Source organism: Clinocottus analis, unplaced genomic scaffold (assembly GCF_023055335.1).
Source record: "Clinocottus analis isolate CAN_PGR_092001 unplaced genomic scaffold, fCliAna1.0.p SCAF_3, whole genome shotgun sequence".
NCBI lineage: Eukaryota > Metazoa > Chordata > Actinopteri > Perciformes > Cottidae > Clinocottus > Clinocottus analis.
Genome location: NW_027176042.1, coordinates 22,137,252 through 22,159,594, shown reverse-complemented (window position 1 = coordinate 22,159,594; position 22,343 = coordinate 22,137,252). Strand labels below are relative to the sequence as shown.

The window sequence follows — 22,343 nt, the reverse complement described above, 5'->3', positions numbered from 1 at the left end:
CCAAGTACCAAGTTCACTCAGTTTTGTTTTTTTTAATCCGCTGACTATTTACACGTGAAATGTGAGCGTGGAGCCCGTAGAACCTCCGTTAGCTTATTGAGGGAGCGCCGAACCCCCGGGGTGTGAAAACAAAAACGACAAAGTACCAAACACTACCAGTTTCACCGATCGCAGAGCTTAAAATAATTAAAACAAAAAAAAAAGCAAAAAAAAAAAAAAAAAAGTCTTTTTCATTTCATTCATTGAACATAAATGTTTTTAAAACAAGCCAATGGTGAGCTTCACAGAGAGGAGCAGGCACCTATAACGTTAGCTTAGCTTAGCACAAAGACTGGCAACGGAGGGAAACTGCTAGCGACAAAGCGGCTCACAGGTTGACGCGCCGACGTCGTCGAAAACTTTGAGTTTCTGACTTTCAACTCATATTAAAAGTCACAACAAATGACTTTATGACCCGGAAATACAAAACAATCTGTTTATGACGTTATATAAACACAAAACGGTTGGATTTGGCGTCACATCGTCAGCGTCCTTAACTCAGCCATTACGACTCTGATCTTGAGCTGTCGGACAAAGCCACGCTCGAGGTTCCCGTACGCTTCCAGTTCTTATGCTAAGCTAAGCTATGCTAAGCTAAGCTAAGCGTCATGTTTTAAATCACAGATAAGAGAGGTATCGATCGTCTCAACTCTCTGCCAAAACTGTCAAATTATTCCTTTAAAGAGGGTCAGCAGCTTCAGTTGAAATGTTGTGTGTGTGTGTGTGTGAGTGTGTGTGAGAGAGGAATGTAGGCGTGTCGCCCTGCAGAGGCTTGTTGGTTTGACTCCTGTCGAGTTCACCACAACAGAAAACAAACCCTGGAGGCACAGCGGTGATTATCATAGTGTGTGTGTGTGTGTGTGTGTGTGTGTGTTACAGTATTTGTACATTCTTTCCCCTGATCAGCTTCGTGTCAGACGGACTTCCCCCTCGTGAGGTACAAACACGCCAGAAGGTAAAAGACTGAAGTCCTTTTTTTAATAAACTTTCTCCCGACGCTCCTGAACCCGTCGGAGCGGAGAGACGGACAACAGCGCGTGAATCATCGACAACGTCGGGATCTTTAACAAAACAAAAAAGGAGAAGAAAAAAAAACAACAACAATGAAATGTCTCTGCGTTACAAGAAGTTCTTTAAAAAGAATTCTAAGAAAAGTGTTCACGTAAAAGTCATTGTTGTGCAGCGGCGTGAAGAGCTGCAGGAAATAAATAGAAGACTTTACCGAGACGAGGCGTCATTGCACAGCGTTAGTGTTTCATACTGGGAAGAGGGCGGGGGGGATAAAAAATACAAGTCCAAGAAAACGTCCTCTCTAGTCGCTAGACGACGAGAGGACCACCGGAGCCTCCTGATTGGTCGAGAGAGGGCCGATAAGCAATGGGTGGGAGGAGTCAGTCAATCGATCGCGCTGTCGGGGCTCCTCCCCCGACGGGTCATCGAGCGTCCGTCCGCTGAAGAAAAGTAGAGGAGGAACGACGAAGACGATGATGATGAGGAGGAAGAGGCACTGTGAGGCCAGACGCTGGCCCTGATTGGGTTCTTAAGGGTTAAGGGAGTGTGTGTGTGTGTCTATGTGTGTGTGTGTGTGTATGTATATGTGTGTGTGTATGTGTGTGTGTATGTGTATGTGTGCGTGTGTGTCTATGCGTAGATCTCGGTGGTGGGGGCTTTCTTGTAGATGGGCTTCTTCCCCAGGTCGTAGCTGCCCTCGTCCTTCTTCTTCATGCGGTAGATGAGGAGGAGGATGAGCAGCACGGCGAACATCAGGCCGACGGCGCCGCCCGCGATCAGAGCTGCAGGAGAGAGAGGAAGGGAGAGAGAGAGAGACGTTAGTCTGTCTATCCATCGAGAAAGAGACGTTGGTTCTGCGCTCCTTAATCACACATTTAGACTCTTATTTAACGTATTTCTCAGGGACGAGAACGTTTTCCTCTCAACACAATCACAATCGCACACAAACAGACGCACACACGCGTCTACGAGCTCTACTGAGAACCGGCGCTGACCTGCGAGGACCTCCGTCTTGTTGAAGACGCTGTCGTCGCTGGCGTGGGACATGAGCACGTTGGACGGGTGCTCGTCAGCAGGCTCCGCCCCCTTGGCCAGCGGGGGGATGTCGTTGCGGTCCTGGACCGGGTCCGGCTCGTTGGACGTGGGCCGCGCCGGGCGCCGCCCCGCCCCCGGGATCTTGTTGTCCTCGACTTCGGGCTGCGGACGGAGAGGCGGAGTGTGAACGTAGAGGCCGGAGACTCAAGTCAGGCGACACCATTTTTAAAAAAGAAAATCACGGCGTGCGGTTCTCACCTGGACGGAGGGCTGGAGCGCTGGGACGGACGGCAGCGCCGTTGCTGTGGAAAAACGACAACATTCTGCTTTTAATCCTGATCGGTTTATGCGATTAAAGATAGACGGCAAACTTCACGACGCGTTCGCAAAGACTGACCTCCGTCACCGGATCCGGAGAACTCCTCGTCGTCATCGTCATCATCCTCGTCATCCTCGTCGTACTGCGTGTCGTCGGGGTAGTAGTCGTCCTCCTCGTCGCCGTAGTCATTCTTGGCGTCGTCGTCGTCGTCGTCCGTGAAGCCGAAGTCGGAGCCGTTGGCCGAGTCGCCCGACGCCTCCGGGTGCTCGGGGCGCGCCGACATGGCGGCCGCCTGCGTGGTCCTCATGGGCACCCATGTCTCCGTCTCCCTCACCTGCTGGGACACCAGAGAGGGTCAGGGGAAGTGCACCACTAGGGGGCGGGGCCTGCTTTTAGGCTGAAACACTTTTATAAAAGAAAAGAACAAAAAGGCCTTCATACCCCTAAAGTAACTCCTGGAATAAAACACACACGAGCACAACACTTCTGTCATGTGCCAGAAAATGACAATCAGATGGTAGTGAAGAAGAAGAAGGACGAGAAGAAGGACCTTGATCAACGATTGATAAGAAAGTCACATGCAGACTGACTGAACGTTAGAATAATGCAAATGTAAATGTTGAAGACCAAACAATCACGTGTGAAAGAGTTGAATAAAGTGACGCCGTCGCTTTAAATCCTCTGAGATTAACATGAAGACTTAACAGCAGTCACACCTTCCATTGACTGTTTGCTCAGTAAGCAGTGAAGGGGATTAAACACACACTCATTAGGCTAATTGTCACTAAACACACACAGTAAAGCAGCTCATCAAAGTTTTACTGCACTTTGTTTTCTCCAAAGTGACGAGCAGAGAAATAATGTAACTTGTGTATTTCTCTGGTTAACATTCATCTAGAGGTCTCCAGTGAGTCCATCGAGCTGACAGCTTGTTACACAAAAAAGACCAACAACACTAAAGACCAACAACAAGAACCCAACAATGCTAAAGACCAACAACATGCTAATGTTTACAGCCATTTAAAAGAGTTTATTTTCCGCGTGTGTGTTCCATCTCCACTGCATTCTCCCAGGAAGCAGAACTGGGATCCAGTGCAAGTCGGACTCCAGAAAACCAGCTCACACACACACACGGGAAGTGAAGCCGGCGCACCATTAAAACCAGCACAGACTGGGACGAGGGCTCCCGCCTCCATGGACTGGATCATGAAGCGACTTCCCCGTGCAGCTCTCGGCGTCTCTTGTCGGCTCGTAATGAAGCCGCAGCCTCGGCGGCGGCCTCTCTGGCGGCGGCCTCCATTGAGGCTGAACAAAGCCTATCAGTGACGAGGTAACGGGGGATCAGTGGAGCGGGGACACGACCCCCCCGAGGAACAGAGGGGCATCTGCTCCATTCACACGGAGGAGGAGGAGGGTCCGCGCATGAAGAGGCAGAAGGAACACGGCAACAGGAATGCTTCCTGATCCTGCGGCTCTTGACCTTCTTTCAGAGAAACACAATCACCGTTGTCATCCGGCCCGTCATGTGACACCCGGCTGCCATTTTGTGGCCCGATGTAACCTCAGGACCACGTCCACCAAAATGGAAGTGTTACCCACTCCCTTCTTTCTCCACTGCCCTCTTCACTTCCTTGTCCACTGCCCTCTTCCCTCCCTTCCTCCCTTCCTTGTCCACTGCCCTCTTCCCTCCCTTCCTTCACTTCCTTGTCCACTGCCCTCTTCCCTCCTTGGCCCTCCTTCACTTCCTTGTCCACTGCCCTCTTCCACTCTTCTCTCCTTCACTTCCTTGTCCACTGCCCTCTTCCACTCTTCTCTCCTTCACTTCCTTGTCCACTGCCCTCTTCTCTTCTCTCCTTCACTTCCTTGTCCACTGCCCTCTTCTCTTCTCTTCTCTCCTTCACTTCCTTGTCCACTGCCCTCTTCTCTTCCTTCCTTCACTTCCTTGTCCACTGCCCTCTTCTCTTCCTTCCTTCCTTCCTTCCTTGTCCACTGGCCTCTTCCACTCTTCTCTCCTTCACTTCCTTGTCCACTGCCCTCTTCCACTCTTCTCTCCTTCACTTCCTTGTCCACTGCCCTCTTCCACTCTTCTCTCCTTCACTTCCTTGTCCACTGCCCTCTTCTCTTCTCTTCTCTCCTTCACTTCCTTGTCCACTGCCCTCTTCTCTTCTCTTCTCTCCTTCACTTCCTTGTCCACTGGCCTCTTCCCTCCTTGGCCCTCCTTCACTTCCTTGTCCACTACCCTCTTCCACTCTTCTCTCCTTCACTTCCTTGGCCGCTGCCCACTTCCCTTTGCCTCCATCACACACGCACACACACACACACACGGTCGACTTGTAAAATGCACTTCTGACCTCTGATGTAAGAGTGAGAGTAAGGGAGAGTGAGTGAAAGAGAGAGAAAGAGTAAAAGAGTGAGAAAAAGAGAGAGTGAGTGACAGACAGATCTCTGTCATGATTTCATTACAATCAGAGGCTCTTTGACTCAGCACACGGTGACTGTGCAGCCTCGGCTATCGCTCCATCGCGCCATCGCTCCGTCTTTATCTCTGAAGACAAACAATCGCTCAGCAGAGTTTCTTTGTTGCGTCGGGCGGCTGCAGATAAGCCGACGCCCAGCGCTGGTTTCACTCCCTAACTTCATTACATTAATGGTCGCTTAGGTTTTGGTTTGCACATTATCCCTTTAAAACCTGTGAATCTGTATCCAAGTATTTTAGATACCGCTGTACATCCTGTACATTAATCCACGTTATAGCCTTTGGGGTCCATTAAGCCGTCACTACCACATGGATCCTTATGAACCGCAAGCTTTTCAGCGGTTTGAGCTGGTGGTGAAGGAGCAGTAGGAAATGTAACGTGAGGCCTTTTACTGAGTCACTTCCTGCCGCCGATGAGTCACCAGCCCGTGACGGACGGAGCCTCTCCTCCCTCATGTCGCCGCCGTCGGATCAGAAGTTATGACCGCGGAAAGGCGGCCGAGGCTCCAGGAGGAGGGCAGGAAGTAATGAAAAGGGGACCGGCGGCAAAACAGGAAACGACTAGCCATTTAAACGTCTCATTCACAAAGAGACGGACTCGCCGCGCCGGAACAATACAGATTATTAATATGAATAAAGAGACCCTTTATACATCTGGGAATCGTGCACTGGCTCGTGAAACCAGTTAACCGTCAATGTAGATCACATAAAGAAAGAAAAGGGGTTTGCGCTTATACGTCGTGAGGAAGATGGCGGACGCGCCGCTAAACGTGATCTCCAGACACTGATTGACGTTTCTCTGGTTAATATTAAACACATTCAACGTTAGCGGATAGAAAGTCTGCTGACGATTAACCCGACGAGAGCTTTTCTTACAACAAACACGACACCAACGGAGCGACTGTTTTTTTTTTTTACTTTAACCCCCACACGCCGGGCTCTCTCTGGGAGTCAGGCTAGTGGTTTCCCTTCGTTTCAAGTCTTTGTGCTAAGCTTAGCTAACCCAAAGCTCTGGATTTGACCCTGCAAAGAGTCAAATCCAGAGCTTTGGGTTAGCTTAGCTTCTGGGTTCTGCTAAATGTGTTCACATGAGCTTTTTGGGGGTCAGGGAGCTCCTCTCAGGACACGCAACAGGTTGTTAAAAGGCGTCAACAACAACATAAACAACACAAAGGCTGAGCTGTCTGAACTGCATCCCTCCTTTCAACCTCTACAAAGAGGCCAGATACACTCCTTCCATTCTTCCCCTTCACAATAAAAGCTCCAGACAAATGCATTGTAAACAAACGACATCATCATCATCATCATCATAATAATAATCTTACAGCAGATTAAACTACACAATCGTTCATCATCTAAGACTGTGGGGAAACAAAAGTGCAGATACACAGTTTCACACACACACACACACACCACATCAAAGAGGTAGTTCTGTAGCATTGAGATACATTTGTCAGGAAAGACATCTGAATGAGGGGAAGCCCACATACCACCCGGACGCTCAGATCTCTGGTGTGTCTGTCTGTTAAATTATGTTGATTTCGCTGGAAGAGCGGCAAAAAAAAAAAAAAAAAAAAAAAAAAAGTTTTCTTCTAAATTCCCCGCACACGGTGAGACATTTAGAGGAATAAATGTTCTGCTACTAGGAAATAAATGTCTCGGGTTGATGTTTCGAGGCGATCGTTAATGACAAACTCCTCGTAAAAGGTCGAGCGATCTTAACTTCTTCTAACCGGCCAAAAGCTGAAGATCATTTATTTTACACTCGCATGCGACGCAGAAAAGAAGAAAAAGCAGCAAACGCAAACTAGTTGAAACCGGAGAATATCTGGTCAGAAAAGGAGCGCCGGCAGATTGAGGCATCGACTCCCTGACGCGTCACAGCAGCTGGGAGGTCACGGTGGACTAATATTGACGTTTAGAGACCTGCCGACAACCGTCAGACCGCTTCAAGTCTTTCACCATGAAACCGTCTGTCAGAGCCTGACGGGTGTCACTGATACGCGTCCCAATCAAACTGCCCCTAAGAAATATAACGTTGCCCTCGCAGCCCACATGACCCGGTCCAGTTGCCATACAATGTTTTGGATTTCTGCCTCGACTTATGCTGTGGACGTGTGGAGGGAAAAAAAAAAAAAAAAGTTTCAACGTTGCCCCCAAAGTGCCCCAATGCATTTGTAAACGCCCCTGGATTTCAGCCAATGGATGCAAAAATGGCCCCCTGGAAAAAAAAAAAAAAAAAGTAAATGTCCTATATACTGTGGTCCCAATGGAAACGCAGCAGGGGTGATATTCCATGAGGGGGCGCTGCGTGGTTGTCGTAGTAAGTAAGAGCGCGGCGTTTGTCAGCTGTATTTTCAAATCAAAATGCACATTTATTGACAATAATCGATTCAGTTTTGCGGTGAGCGCCGGACGTGTTCCCGCCTCTCCAACGAGAACGACGAAGAAATAAATGAACCGACATGAACGGGACGGATATGATATGGTATCGTAAAACATAATGACAAATACTTGCCAGATTTTGAAAGTCACAGTTCTCCTTCTGGCTAAAATAATTGAGCAAAGAGAAGATTTTGACTTATTTATTGATGAAGACCATGAGGATCAGACGGACTGTCATTACAGGTGTGAAGGGTTAGAGGGTCCAGACTTTGTTTAACTAGAAAAGCGGCGCCAACAATATTTATAAAAACGGCGGCGATATGGACAGAGTACAGGAGGGTTATGGCCGATCTCTTCCTCAAATGTATCCAAATAGCTCCCGTTACAACAGGATGTGGTTCTCTCTCTGACAACAATCCTCCAGAAGGATTTAATAGACCAGCGGACAGCAACACAGGAACCATCATTACATCCCAGTGATGCCAGTCATCACGCTGCCGCCTCCTCTTCCCCACACAGCCCTTCAGTGCACTCCATCATGCAAAAGACACACACAGAGACACACACTAATCCTCGTCTCTTTCTCGTGCAAATGATTCGGGGCTGAATGCAAAACCAGTGACATTCCTACGCGACATGACAAACGGGCGCCAGAGGCAGCGAGCTGAGCTTCTGGCGGAACGACGAGGACTCTGAGCAACGCGCCGGGGAGCTGCAAAGCCGCTAATGGGAAGAAAAACCTTCCGTCCACAACAACGAGCTGGAAACCACCAACGGCTCGGCCTTTGAGTGGACGGAGCAGACAAACACAAACCCACGCTGTGCTTTCCCCTCGTTCACCTTCATACTGAGCCTGACCAATAGAGTCACATGGGTTTAAACCCAACCATGGGAAAGTCATTTACACAATACATTTACCTGACTTTTTGTTTTTTTTCCCCCCCCAAGGACTTTGTCAAGGCCTGGAAATAACCATTTAAAACCCCCATGACCCTGGTAACAGACGACGTCTGAGCTTCCGCTGCGTGACGCGAGATAACTTCCCGGGATCAGAGAGTTATGAACGTCTTCCCGGCGTCGATGAGACAGATTTGAAGAAAAACATTCCAATGTTCTTGAAATAAAAAGGTCCGTCGTCCCATACAGAAGCTCGTTCTTTTGTCAGGAGGCAGAACATTGTCATCGATTAGCCGGGAAGGCCGAGCCCGCATACCAATCATGACCTCGGTGGGCAGAGCGGAGGGAGGAGCTGTCAGAGCTCACAGGCCGAGCTCACAGGCCGAGCATCAAAGGAACGCACCGGGAAAAAGGAGAGGAGAGAGAGGGAGAAGCGGCCGGACATAAGGACAATTGATCAGAGAGAGAGAGAGAGAGACGGGGTAAAGAGCTAGAACGTCCCGGCTCGTTAAACAGAGCGGCGAGGAGGAGAGCGCCGCGGTGGGAGAGCGGAAGGCGTGTCCACGCCGGGGCCCATTGAGACCCCGCCAAGTGTGCACAAATCCCCCAAGAGGGCCGGTCAAGGTCACCAGGGGTCACATTCCAGTGTGGAAAGAAGAAGGAGGAGAAGAAGAGGAGGAGGAGGCGGGACAACAGGATGAGGAATGTGACGGAGGAGCCCAACACAAAGTTTTATCTTCACTATTGAAAGTGTCTTTAATGTCCACGAAGATATTAAAGACACTTTCAATACGGAAGATAAAAGAGACTTCACTTGAATAGAACCGAGTATTTCAGGAATGTGCTTCAACCAACTGGGGGACGAGGGGAGAGAGCATCCAGACAGCACACACACACACACACACACACACACACACACACACACACACACACACACACACACAACAAAACGAGGATCTGCTTTGATGAACCTTTGGTTCGTTTCATCTGCACCACATGAAAAGGCCCGAAACATGACCACCAGATGCATTGTGGGAGACGCGTCATAGTTCTGCACATGACGTTACGAGTCAGACTGCACCTGGAACACACTCACACACACACACCTGGGGAATAACGTGTAGCTGACGCCCCGTTTGTAACGCCCGAGCACCAAACGTGTGGCTTCAAGTCAGAAGTTGTTTTACGAGGAAATCACAGCTCGAATATGTTTGTAGTGCGTCTTCCATTTCTTTAACTGTGTTCACTGTTATGCAACCAAAACTAATTCCTTGCATATGAAAAAAAAACCATGGGAACAAGATCCAAGGAGCTAGAAAAAACAACAACAACAACAACATTCAGAACTTCTCCACAACTCATATCCAGCAGCAACACAGGGCTCATTTGCAAAGATATACAGTTTCAAGACAAATATATAGAGGTTTTAAGACAAAGATATAGAGGTTTAAACCAAAGAGCCAGAGATTTAAAACAAAGTGTGCATCCCTAAATGTCGTCTCCCATCCCCCATCACACACCCAGAGAGCCGTTAAGCTAGCCGGCTAACATCATGTGCAGAAACAAATTTGCGCAACAAACAACAACGAAAAAACGTGCAAACTGACGTTTTTCGGTCGTTTCCACAACAAAAAGTCTCGCGGCTCCCTTCGCGGCGTGACGTCACGGAAGCTCGTACTTTTGTTTGCGTTTGAAAAAAACTTTGATTTAAAAACTTTGATTTAAAGACGAGCTGCTTTTTAGGAGAAAAGTGAAGTAAAAGTAACACTCACCGACTCCGAGAGGACGGAGGCAGCCAGCAGCAGCACGAGGCAGATGTTCAGCATGGTGGTCCTGCTTTGGTTTGCTTTTATGGTTTAAAAAAAATATTCAAAAAATGTCGTTGGCAGCTTTCGCAGAGGTTTTTTTTTTTTAAAAAACAGTTGACTTGTTGTTTCTTCCGGCCGGAAGGTTGTTGGTTCGTGTCCCGATATAGTCCAACTTGAGTACGTGCGCTGGTCCCGTTATCGCGTTCACGTTTCTCTTCTCGGGTCTTCTGTAACTGAGTACTGCTCGGCTCGCCCCGCTCTATATCCTGAACTCCGAACAGCTCTCCTCCAATCAGCGTCGAGCTGTGACGTCGCGTAACGCTCTAAACCCCTATACTCCCTCCCCCCACCGCTACGTAACTTACGGGAAGACCCGTCACGTCCAACAGGTTGGCCCCGCCCCCTTCTCCTCTCCTCCCGTTAGCCAAACGCGCGCGTCACGTTACCCGGATGTATCCGAGCAAACGTAAATAAACAGAAAACACCGGTGTGTGCTTCAAAGTAAAAGCATAAGCTAGTTTCATATATGTAATGACAAAACGTATTCTAAATGATGATATTCGTAATAACATTATTGTAATAATGTTTTCATAAGAAATACCACATATTTTATTAATAATAAAATATGTGGTATTTTATTTTCCATAAAAAAAGGTAATTTATCTATAATAATAAAACATATATTATTGATATTAGTATTATATTAATGTATATATGTTCATATATATGTATATAAATATGTATAATATATATATAATATTATATATATATATAAATATATATATTACTTGCATGTAAAACTTCATGTAAAAGATCAAACGGTCTCTATTCCATCAGGTACATTACAATAAAACCTTAAAGTCACGTTGGTGTCGTTATCCTCCCGTGACGTTACAATCTCTTGAAAAGCGGAACATTCGAGTCTACGGGCTTTTCATGCCGATGCATGGAAATTCGAGTGACGTCATCTTCCGGTAAACCATACGGTTCCTCCGACTTTCTCCCTCTCCGCTCTCTTTCTGGGTTAACCAAGTTCCCGTTTCCACAAGCCGTCACCCCCCCCCCCTCTCTCTCTCTCTCTCTCTCTCTCTCTCTCTCTCTCTCAGAGAGCCACTGTTCCTGTTTTCGTTTTCCTTGTTGCATCATTGACGTTTTCTCTTCTCTTGACTCCTGATGAAGTAAGGAGTGTTGTGATATCCCACAGTGCATTGCGCGCGATGAGCGTTGCCTCATCTCAGACACTCCTCGTGTGTCTTTAAGCTTATTTCTTAATAATGAAAGTACTTCCATCAGTGTGTCCATGCTGTGTGTTGCACTATGAGACCACGCAGTGTGGAGTAAGTATTCAGATCATTTACTTTAGTACAAGTACACACACATTGTGAAAAAAACTCCACAACATGTAAAAGTACACATATATTGACGCAACACACCAGATCATCACGGCTCTGTGTGTGTGTGTGTGTCTGTGTGTGTCTGTGTGTCTGTGTGTGCGTGTTACTACGTCAGCAGAATGGAACCAAGTGTTGCGTCATAAATATTACAGGAAAAATGTTTTAATTAAGTCTCCACTGGCACACACTGTGTGTGTGTGTGTGTGTGTGTGTGTGTGCGTGTGTGTGTGTGTGTGTGTGTGTGTGTATAGGACGGGGTCCCTCAAAGGTTGGTTTAACAAAGATAACAGAGAAAAGAGCAGAAACACACATATACACTACTATATGACTTTGTCTTGGGTTTTTCCAAATTCTCCTTATCGTGTGTATGTGTGTGTACAGTGTCTACTGACACACACACACACACACACACACACACACACACACACACACACACACACACTCATGCTCACGAACTACAAAATACTTGGGTTTTTCCAGATTCTCCTTCTCATGTGTTTGTGTGTGTGTACAGTGTGTACAATGTGTACTGTGTGCAGTAGTGGTAAAAGTACTCCACATTGGATGAATAAGTGTGTCTCTTTGTAGTTGTTTTGTGTCTCTTTGAGATCATTTGTGTCTTTTTCTGGTTGTTACTCGTCTTTGCCCCTGACCCTTTGGTTAAGCTTTATTTTACTTGACTGCTACTTTATATGTATGTGTGTGTGTGTGTGTGTGTGTGTGTGTGTGTGTGTGTGTGTGTGTGTGTGTGCGTGTGTGTGTGTGTGCGTGCTTCTCTGTTACATGAACAATTAACTGCAGCACACCTTGAAAAGCTCGTTTAATGAGGTCACTTCACAAAGAAACGTAAACGTTCGGTCATTATTGTGCGTTCTTCAAAGGGGAAGTTGGAGTTTCCATCTCCTCTCTGCTCTCCTCACCTGGTTGGTCACACCTGCTCACCTCCGATGGGTTGTCACCAGTCTCACTGTTTTTAAACAAGAAGCATTTACAAAGTACGTCGGTGTTGACGTGGGTTTGGTTGAAAACGTCTCCAGGTGACGTTTGATGTTCTCAAAAACTCTTTTAAACATGAACCTGATATGTAAAGTTTGTGTCAGAGTTCCAGGTGGGCGGGAGGAGCTGGTTAGTTAGCAGCCGCCATAACAAGATAATGCAGGTAAAAGAGGGGAAATCCCTGCTCAGGTGAGAACACAAAGGTGTGTATTGTTGTGCATGATGGAAAACCAAAAGACAAAAGCGTTGCCAGCCGACAAAGAACAAACCTAGTTTTTAATTAACATTGAAATAATAGTGAAGAAAACAACACCTTTCAAAATGTACTATACATAAATAATAATCAGTAAAAAGTAAAATAACTGAAGCGATATGTGGAGCTAAAATCAACGTCTTATTAATTTCCTTAAAACAACGGGTTTAAGATCACTTCAAAGAGGAGCCTTTAAAAGCTCTGCACACCTTCACAGGTGATGACGTGACTTTCTGACGGTTTCACTACGGTGAGTACACACTCAGATTCATTAAAGCGGAGTATGTACACACACACACACACACACACACACACACACACACACCTGAGTCAAGCTTTAACCAGAACACCTGCGTGACTGGACTGTCTGTCCTTTATTGACTCTCTCATGATGGAAGCCAGAGGAAAGTCTTTTTTTTCTGTGTCACAAAATCTGTAAGTGACATTACAGTTTGCAATTTGATCAATGTGATAGAGATTGTCAATGCAAATGTCCAGGGGGCAACTCCTCTGGTTGTATAGAAGTCTAAGCTCCATGTGTTATAGCTGCATTCTCTCTCCTGGCCACCATAGGGCGACTACTGTGGTTGTATAGAAGTCTATGCTTCATGTGTTAAAGCTGTATTCTCTCTCCTGGCCACCATAGGGCGACTACTGTGGTTGTATAGAAGTCTATGCTTCATGTGTTGAAGCTGCATTCTCTCCTGACCACCAGGGGGCGACTCCTTTGGTTGTATAGAAGTCAATGCTTCATGTTATAGAGCTGCATTCTCTCTCCTTCCCACCGACTGGGTTTGGGCCTGAATGCACAATAACACGTCAAATGACATTTAGAAGGTCAATGATACCAGGAATATGAGACACACAGAAGTGAAATCCAGCCATATCACCACATGACTATGAGAAAGCCCCAAAGGTCACGAGCCAAAAAACCCCCCACAAAAGTAAATCTTTGTATTTGATAATTTGAGAACTGGCCAGTCAGATAGACGAGTCTGAGTAACAGGAACTGAATCATAAGGGTTGGGATTTATCAGCGTGAAAGTTTATGACTCAATGAAAAGATAAGGAACCGTTTTATCAAGGATCTGAATCACAGCTGTAGAAAGAGGTCTAAGGTGAAACGATAACATGCAGAACTTTTCACGTGAGTTAATATAAAATGTTATGAGACATTAAAAAAAGTCTACAGTCATATGCGACGAGCTCTGTGAGCATGCACTTTCATAATCATGTCAAAAGGCCAATGTTTGAAAAGGTCAAATCTCCAGCAAAGAGAACAACATTTATACCTAGACAGACACCTTTCAGCTTGAGGCCTTCATCAACATCAACAGGTTGACGTTTAGCGGGTATAATATTTCCCATGTTAACCATCTAGGGTTAGCGTGTTAGCATGCAAATGTTTGCTAGCTTGCTCCAGGAGGCAACATCCGGTTCTGCCGATTGAAACCGATGCGGAAGTGGCTTAAAATCTGCAATCTAAATGGTCTCAAATGACTAGAAACAATCTTAAATGTTCTCAAACACCAAAAACTGACAGTAACATGTGTGTTTCATCACTTTTGGATCTATTTTAATAAAGTTATATTCCTTTATTTTTCAGAATTAATCATATCAAACGTTTGACTCACAAAAGTAAAACTTAATGTCACTTTCCTGCATAACTGTGTTAATCTTTAACGTCTTATATGGTAGACTGCAGTCTGGAGGTCTTTTTAAATGTAATGCCTCATGAGGAGAGGACTTTTCAGCTGATGCTGTAGTGCCCCCTGCTGGTCATTGTGCTTTGCAGATGTTGACTTAACCGGATCCGAGGTTTAAAAGAAGCCTCCTCTCTACAACATTAGTTACATGATGAGACTAAACCTTTTGTCCCCCGGTATGCTGTTGGTTGGGCCCCTGAGTGTCAGCTCCATCCCTCTTCTGCCTCACTCGACAAACCAGGAAACAGTTTCTTTTTCGTCTTCACCGAAGAGAAACACTCAGACTGAAAACCAGACGATCAGATTCACCTTTAGACCAAACTTCCTCTGAGTGAGTTCAGCTGCAGGAGAGAAAAGAGGAACACTGAAACACTGCTGCTTCAACCTGCTGACGCTCCACACACTGAACGTGAAGTTATAGAGGAGGAGGGAGCCATGACTCATGTACTTTCTGTGTTTTTGGCTTCATTCAGAGACAACATGGCTTCCAGATCAGAGGAGGATCTCTGCTGTCCGGTCTGTCGTGACGCCTTTATAGATCCTGTTCTTCTAGCATGTAGCCACAGCTTCTGTAAAGACTCTCTGAAGAGATGGTGGAGAGAGAAACCAACCCAGGAGTGTCCAGTTTGTAAGAGAAGATCTTCATGTTAACATCCACCTTGTAACCTGGTGCTAAAGAACCTGTGTGAGTCCTTCTTACTGGAGGGAGACCAGAAAGCTCCAGAGACTCTCTGCAGTCTGCACTCTGAGAAACTCAGACTCTTCTGTCTGGACCATCAGCAGCCAGTGTGTCTCGTCTGCAGAGACTCAGAGAACCACGCCGACCACAGATTCAGACCCATCGATGAAGCTGCTCCACAACTCAGGAAGAAGCTTCAGGAAACTCTGGAGCCCTTAAAGGAGAAGTTAAAGGTCTTTGAAGAAGTTAAAGTGAAGTCTGATCAAACAGCAGAACACATGAAGGTCCAGGCCCGACGCACAGAGAGGCAGATTAAGTATCAGTTCAGGAAGCTTCACCAGTTTCTAAAGGAGGAAGAGGAGGCCAAGATGGCTGCACTGAGGGAGGAAGAGGAGCAGAAGAGTCAGATGATGAAGGACGAGGTGGAGACTCTGAGCAGAGAGATAGCAGCTCTTTCAGACACAGTCAGAGCCACAGAGGACGAGCTGAGAGCTGAAGACGTCTCATTCGTCAACAACTACAAGGCTGCAGTGGAACGAGTCCAGCAGCGCCCCCTGCTGGAGGATCCACAGCTGCTCTCAGGAGCTCTGATAGACGAGGCCAAACACCTGGGCAACCTGACCTTCAACATCTGGAACAAGATGAAGGACCTGGTCTCCTACACTCCTGTGGTTCTGGACCCAAACACTGCTCATCCAAACCTCATCCTGTCTGAAGATCTGACCAGTGTGACACGAGGAGAGAGACAGAAGCTTCCTCGTAATCCAGAGAGGTTAGATTATTACTGTTCTGTTCTGGGCTCTGAGGGATTTAACTCTGGGACTCACAGCTGGGATGTCGAGGTAGGAGACAGTCCACACTGGTATCTGGGTGTGTCTGCAGAGTCTGTCCAGAGGAAGGGAGACAAACGGTTTGGATTATGGATAATAATGTTCTCTAAAGGTAAATACTCAGCACTGTCACCATCAGGTCCAGCCACTTTTCTCCAATTTCAGAAGAAGTCTGAGAGGATCAGAGTGAATCTGGACTGGAACAGAGGAAAGCTGTCGTTCTCTGACCTTGAAACTAACACACCCATACACACCTTCACACACACTTTCACTGAGAGGATGTTTCCAATAATTAACACAAAAAATGATCTGAATATATTACCAATGAATGGCAGTGTGGCAGAGGAACAGAGCAGTTAGAGATAAAGATCGAAAAGGATGAAATGATGGGATGACATTTGTGCACGGACATGTTTGTAAGCTGTAACTTGACTGGTTGGTTAAGGGAACACAATCCTAAAATGGTCATTCTAGTTATTTTCATCAATCCTTTTGTTTCTTATTTTTATTGTTTTGACTTGTGTGTGTGTGGAGTCATGAAGACCAGCAACCACTTTCTGGAAGCTGATGGGATCCAAATAAAGAAGATAGAAGCAACTCATCATTGTGTGTCAGGAGCCAATCATTGTTGAGCTCTAACACACTTGATTTAAAGTTCTATGTTTAAGTACATGCAATCTTTACAATTTACACTACACATGAATATGACATTATACAAAATATATTCACAAGTTTCTATTTGATCTGATGAAGACAAGATTATAATTTGGTATTAACTTTCCATCAGTTGAATCCTGCTGGTCAGAGGAGGAGATGTTGGATTTAAGGTGGACATCGTTCTTTTAAGCTGAATTTACAGGATTACAGTAGAATACAAAAAGTGCGAACAAGTCATAGTAAAATAAATAAAAAACTAGAAAGTGCATTCCCTGCTAAAAATGTAATGTTGAAGGAGGGAACGTCAAATATTTGAAAATAGCTCAAAATAAATAGCTGAAAATACAGAAAAGGGAAACTAGCTGCTGAAATGGGCCCAAAAGCAGTGAACTGAACTGCTGAAAATCCTTGTCGTTAAAATGTATAACTCGAAAAGACGAACAGGAAACTCAATCATCTAAATAATCCAAGAAACAAATTACGATCCAGGAAAAGATGGAAGCTGAACGAGTGACAGTAATATTAGTACAAGTAGCGTTAGTAAACAATAAAAAATCTGCAGATTTCCAACAAAATTCCTGAAAACATGTTAAAGCCCAAAAGCCAACATTTTGATTAGCTGATCTGTTTCTGGAACTGAAAACATGACAAAGATGAAGACATGAAATGGAATAATATGTTTATTAAAGATGTCCAGAACAATACTTTGAATGCTGAAGCATTCCAACTAACAACACATAATAAATCACATTAAGTAAAAAAGGTTTTAAAAATGTAGACATACACTCTGTTAGAAAAATTCACTCGACGCTTCCGAGTAAATCATTAAAAACAGGAACAATTAGTCTTCGAAGAAGGAACAGAGTCAGAAGCACAATGTGACAAGCAAGTTGCATCTCCAAAACTGTGCGCCGAGCCGGCAACCAACTATGACCTGAAATACACACGCTTAACAATACACAAAGACCCACATGACCTTTGTCTCTTCACGGTCATACGATAATCAGGTTTGTCTTGACCGAGATAGAAAGACAGGCGCCCTTTTGCTTCGACTAACAGAGACACTGGTGCCATGACATCATCAGGAGATGATGTATAGAAGCTGCCATGAGAGAGAGTTCAAGGAAAAGTCACTGGCCCTCTGGCACATGTCATTTATAACATCCACAATGATTAATATTGAAGACAAAAGAGTAAATTATGTTCTTTTTCCCAACACACACACACACACACACACACACACACACACACACGCATACACATACATGCATACACACACACACATATATATATATATGATTAATATTAAAGACAAAAGAGTTAATAATGTTATTTTTCCCAACACACACGCATGATTAATATTAAAGACAAAAGAGTAAATTGTGTTCTTTTTCCCAACACACACACACACACACACACATGCATACACACATACATACACACATGCACACACACACACACACACACACACACACACACACACACACACACACACACACACACACACACACACACACACACATATATATATATGATTAATATTAAAGACAAAAGAGTAAATAATGTTCTTTTTTCCAACACACACACACACACACACGCATACACACACACACACGCACACACACACACACACCGGGCTAGACGACTCAAAAGCAAGATGCAAGTTACAAAATGAAAAATCATCTCATCTATAAACTGATTGACAAACACACACTTTTCTCTTTCAACAACATGAAACATTATCAAAATGTTTCATTCACAAGCTGTCCAGCTTGGAAATAAAATGAGCTCCACCTTTACGAGCTGCAGCATTAATGCATCAATAATTATAACAAAGAAAGAAATATTTATACCACGAATACTCGATTCTGATTGGCTGCAGGGTGTCCCTTACTTCCTGATAATAAGCACCTAAAGAGTAGTTAAACTGCCAGTTAACCGTCCTAAACTAATTGTTTATGGTCGTGTTTTGAAAATCAAGATTTTTGAAGTTGATTTTGGGTCAAAGACGTTGCTGGAAAGGTTGTTTAGTTAAACAGACAAATCATATTCACTCTTTGTTGCTGACTTTGAGGCTAATTGTCAAACTAAATAACATCAACAAGTGAGATAAAAAAGAAAAAACAAGATGAACAATAACTGAAAACATTAAATCTTTGGATTAATGAGACAGGTGGTGCAACTCATCAGGTAACATTCAGTGATGAGAAACATGATAATCACCATTCTCTGTATCTCTAACTGCTCTGTTCCTCTGTCACGATGACCTTCATTGGTGATATATTCAGTTCATCTTTCGTGAAAATGATTGGAAACATCTTCTCAGTGAAAGTGTGTGTGAAGGTGTGTATGAGATTGTGTGTGTTAGTATCAGGATCAGAGAACGACAGCTGTCCTCTGTTCCAGTCCAGATTCACTCTGATCCTCTGAGGCTTCTTCTGCACGACGAGATCAGTGGATGGAGCTGGTGGTGACCGTGCTGAGTATTTATCTTGATAGAATGCTATTCCCCATAATCCAGACTGTATGCTTTGCTTCCTCTGGACAGACTCTGCCAACACACCCAGATACCAGTGTGGACTGTCTCCTACCTCGATATCCCAGCTGTGAGTCCCAGAGTTAAATCCCTCAGAACCCAGAACAGCCCAGAGATGATGAAACCTCTCTGGATTATCAAGAGGAATCTGTCTCTCTCCTCGTCTCACACTGGTCAGATCTTCAGACAGGATGAGGTTTGGATCAGCAGTGTTTGGGTCCAGAACCACAGGAGTGTAGGAGACCAGGTCCTTCATCTTGTTCCAGATGTTGAAGGTCAGGTTGCCCAGGTGTTTGGCCTCGTCTATCAGAGCTCCTGAGAGCAGCTGTGGATCCTCCAGCAGGGGGCGCTGCTGGACTCGTTCCACTGCAGCCTTGGAGTTGTTGAGGAATGAGACGTCTTCAGCTCTCAGCTCGTCCTCTGTGGCTCTGACTGTGTCTGAAAGAGCTGCTATCTCTCTGCTCAGAGCCTCCATCTCCTCCTTCATCATCTGACTCTTCTGCTCCTCTTCCTCCCTCAGTGCAGCCATCCTGGCCTCCTTTTCCTCCTTTAGAAACTGGTGAAGCTTCCTGAACTGATACTTAATCTGCCTCTTTGTACGTCGGGTCTGGACCTTCATGTGTTCTGCTGTTTGATCAGACTTCACTTTAACTTCTTCAAAGACCTTTAACTTCTCCTTTAAGGGCTCCAGAGTTTCCTGAAGCTTCTTCCTGAGTTGTGGAGCAGCTTCATCGATGGGTCTGAATCTGTGGTCGGCGTGGTTCTCTGAGTCTCTGCAGACGAGACACACTGGCTGCTGATGGTCCAGACAGAAGAGTCTGAGTTTCTCAGAGTGCAGACTGCAGAGAGTCTCTGGAGCTTTCTGGTCTCCCTCCAGTAAGAAGGCCTCACACAGGTTCTTTAGCACCAGGTTACAAGGTGGATGATTGTTTGACGATATTGTCTTACAAACTGGACACTCCTGACCTGGATTCAGTCTCCACCATCTCTTCAGACAGTCTTTACAGAGGCTGTGGCTGCATGACAGAATAACAGGATCTCTAAAGACATCCAGACAGACCGGACAGCAGAGATCCTCCTCTAATCTGGAAGCCATGTTGTCTCTGAGTGAAGCTGAAAACAAAGAAAGTACATGAGTCATGGCTCCCTCCCCCTCAATAACTTCACTGTGTTTAGTCAAACTCACGTTCAGTGTGTGGAGCGTCAGCAGGTTGAAGCAGCAGCGTTTCAGTGTTCCTCTTTTCTCTCCTGCAGCTGAACTCACTCAGAGGAAGTTTGGTCTAAAGGTAAATCTGATCGTCTGGTTTTCAGTCTGCGTGTTTCTCTTCTTTGAGGACAAAAGAGAAACTGTTCCCTGGTTTGTCGAGTGAGCGAGAAGAAGGGTGGAGCTTAGTCAGACCTCCTCTGCTGTTCGTTGCTGCTTCACACGTGACACATGGATTCGAATTACTGGCTTAGTCCGACTAAAATCGAATCATCCCGTTCATGTAAACACCTTTATTCGAATAACTGCGGTCCGACTACGATCCGATTAACACCCCTGGATAACTCGATTCGACTCGATTGATAATTCGAATAACGCTGCATGTAAACGCTGAATCGGATCGGAACTGGACAATGCGTTTGTGGGCATGCTCAAGATCCCGCCGCCCTGCTCCCTTCCTCCCTCCCGCCCTCCCAGGTCGTGACCCGGAAGTCGAAAGAGACGATAAGTCATCACGGCCGGCAGAAACAAACAAACGTAAAAGTCGGGTTACGAGCCGATAGTACCTTCGGTGGGTGTCTCTGCTAGCTCCCTGATGTAGCCAGCTAGCGCTGCTGCTAGTTCCCCGTTAGCTCTCCGCTAGCTCCCCGACAACCACCGAAGCTAGCGGGGTTCTCTCCATTATGAAGAGTGAAGAGGTCGAGCGGAGATGGCTGTATCACCACTACATGTAATGAAAACAGCGCCGCCTATCGCATCGGATATGACATGCATTCGGCCAATGATAAGATTTATTCACTGCCATGTATATTCGGATAACAGCAGTTGCCCCGAAAGAGAGCATAGTCCGACTAAAGCAAGATTTGAATTAATACCATCATGTAAACGCACTGACTGAGGGGCCAAACCAACAACATACCCATGGAGAGAAAGTTTAGTCTTTAACAGATTTGACCAGTCCTCCACCCCTCCCCCCTTCCAGTCCTTCCTGTTGCTGCAACCCTCATTGCACCACGTGTAGGTTGATGCTCCTCTTCGACCCTCTTGCCCACAACACTCGGCCCTCCTCCACACTCCTCATACACTACATTCCATGAGGAGCGCCACACCCAGCAACCTACAGTCCTACATAGGCATGTCCCTCACAACTGACCAGGTGAGACCATAACTAAGTAACATTAAGGTGAGAAGGCCTCACGGGTCCAGATGGCAACAGCTGAAGTCTCCTCAGGTCCAGCGCGAACCATCTGTGCAGGATATTGGATCACGTCTTCAACTTCAGCTGTGGAAGACATCCTGCGTGGTACCAGTGCCAAAGACCAACCCGAGGACTTCAACAGCTTCAGGCGGGTGGCGTTAACATCCCACCTGAATTGAGTTTTATTGAGGCGTTTTCTTTCTGCAAATGTTATTCGAACATGAACAGGTTGACTAAACGAGCCTTCCAGCAACGTCTTTGACCCAAAATCAACTTCAAGATTATTACAAATCTAGATTTTCAAAACACAAGCTTAACAATTAATTTAGGACTGTCAACTGGCAGTTTAACTATTCTTTAGTTGCATATTATCAGGAAGTAAGGGACACCCCAGCCAATCAGAATCAAGTATTTGTGGTATAAATATTTCTTTCTTTCTTGTAATTATTGATGCTGCAGCTCGTAAAGGTGGAACTCATTTCATTTACAAGCTGGACAGATTGTGAATGAAACATTTCTACAACTTATAATAAATGCTGTTGAAAGAGAAAAGTGTGTCTTTGTCAATCAGTTTAAAGATGAGATGATTTTTCATTTTGTAACTTTTTTTTTCCGTCAAACCGGAGCACGGTGATACAGCCGACAGACAAAACCACTTCAATGACACCTCTCTGCCTGTAGATGGCGCTCTGCTCTTACAATCACAGCTGCATGTTCATCTGGCTATATATATATATATATATATATATATATATAATATTTTGTATGATAAAATATATATTAATTAATACATTATATATGTGTATATTTATACAGATTTTAATATTTTTGTAAAATATTATGGCTGGGCAAAGCCCTAATAACTGATTAATTGCATGATTTTTCTGTGATTAACTGCGATTAATCTCATTATGAGCCAA

General features: G+C 45.3%; 2 protein-coding genes and 1 pseudogene across 2 annotated transcripts; 1 reads left to right on the top strand and 2 right to left on the bottom strand.

The window, feature by feature from the left end:
- Positions 1 to 995: 995 nt before the first annotated feature.
- On the bottom strand, positions 996 to 10,224 carry sdc4 (syndecan 4). The gene is made up of 5 exons (XM_068594832.1): positions 9,935 to 10,224; positions 2,483 to 2,738; positions 2,344 to 2,387; positions 2,046 to 2,247; positions 996 to 1,832 (listed from the first exon to the last, which is right to left on the bottom strand). The coding sequence occupies exons 1-5, from the start codon at positions 9,986 to 9,988 to the stop codon at positions 1,681 to 1,683; spliced, it is 708 nt and encodes a 235-aa protein (XP_068450933.1). The 5' UTR covers positions 9,989 to 10,224; the 3' UTR covers positions 996 to 1,680.
- Positions 10,225 to 14,799: 4,575 nt separating this feature from the next.
- Positions 14,800 to 16,188, top strand: LOC137796197 (nuclear factor 7, ovary-like; annotated as a pseudogene).
- A 1,767-nt stretch (positions 16,189 to 17,955) lies between these two features.
- LOC137796196 (nuclear factor 7, brain-like) lies at positions 17,956 to 20,342 on the bottom strand. Its single transcript, XM_068593967.1, has 2 exons — positions 20,208 to 20,342; positions 17,956 to 20,134 (listed from the first exon to the last, which is right to left on the bottom strand). The coding sequence occupies exon 2, from the start codon at positions 20,115 to 20,117 to the stop codon at positions 18,723 to 18,725; it is 1,395 nt and encodes a 464-aa protein (XP_068450068.1). The 5' UTR covers positions 20,118 to 20,134; positions 20,208 to 20,342; the 3' UTR covers positions 17,956 to 18,722.
- Between the last annotated feature and the right edge of the window lie 2,001 nt (positions 20,343 to 22,343).

What these genes read in the sequence shown, in the direction of transcription:
- LOC137796196 (XM_068593967.1), bottom strand. Translation starts at nt 20,117, where the DNA reads ATGGCTTCCAGATTAGAGGAGGATCTCTGCTGTCCGGTCTGTCTGGAT.
- sdc4 (XM_068594832.1), bottom strand. Translation starts at nt 9,988, where the DNA reads ATGCTGAACATCTGCCTCGTGCTGCTGCTGGCTGCCTCCGTCCTCTCG. An exon ending in CCTCCGTCCTCTCGGAGTCG is followed by an intron (nt 2,739 to 9,934) that starts GTGAGTGTTACT and finishes GTGTCCCAGCAG; the next exon opens with GTGAGGGAGACGGAGACATG. An exon ending in CAAGACGGAGGTCCTCGCAG is followed by an intron (nt 1,833 to 2,045) that starts GTCAGCGCCGGT and finishes TCTCTCCTGCAG; the next exon opens with CTCTGATCGCGGGCGGCGCC.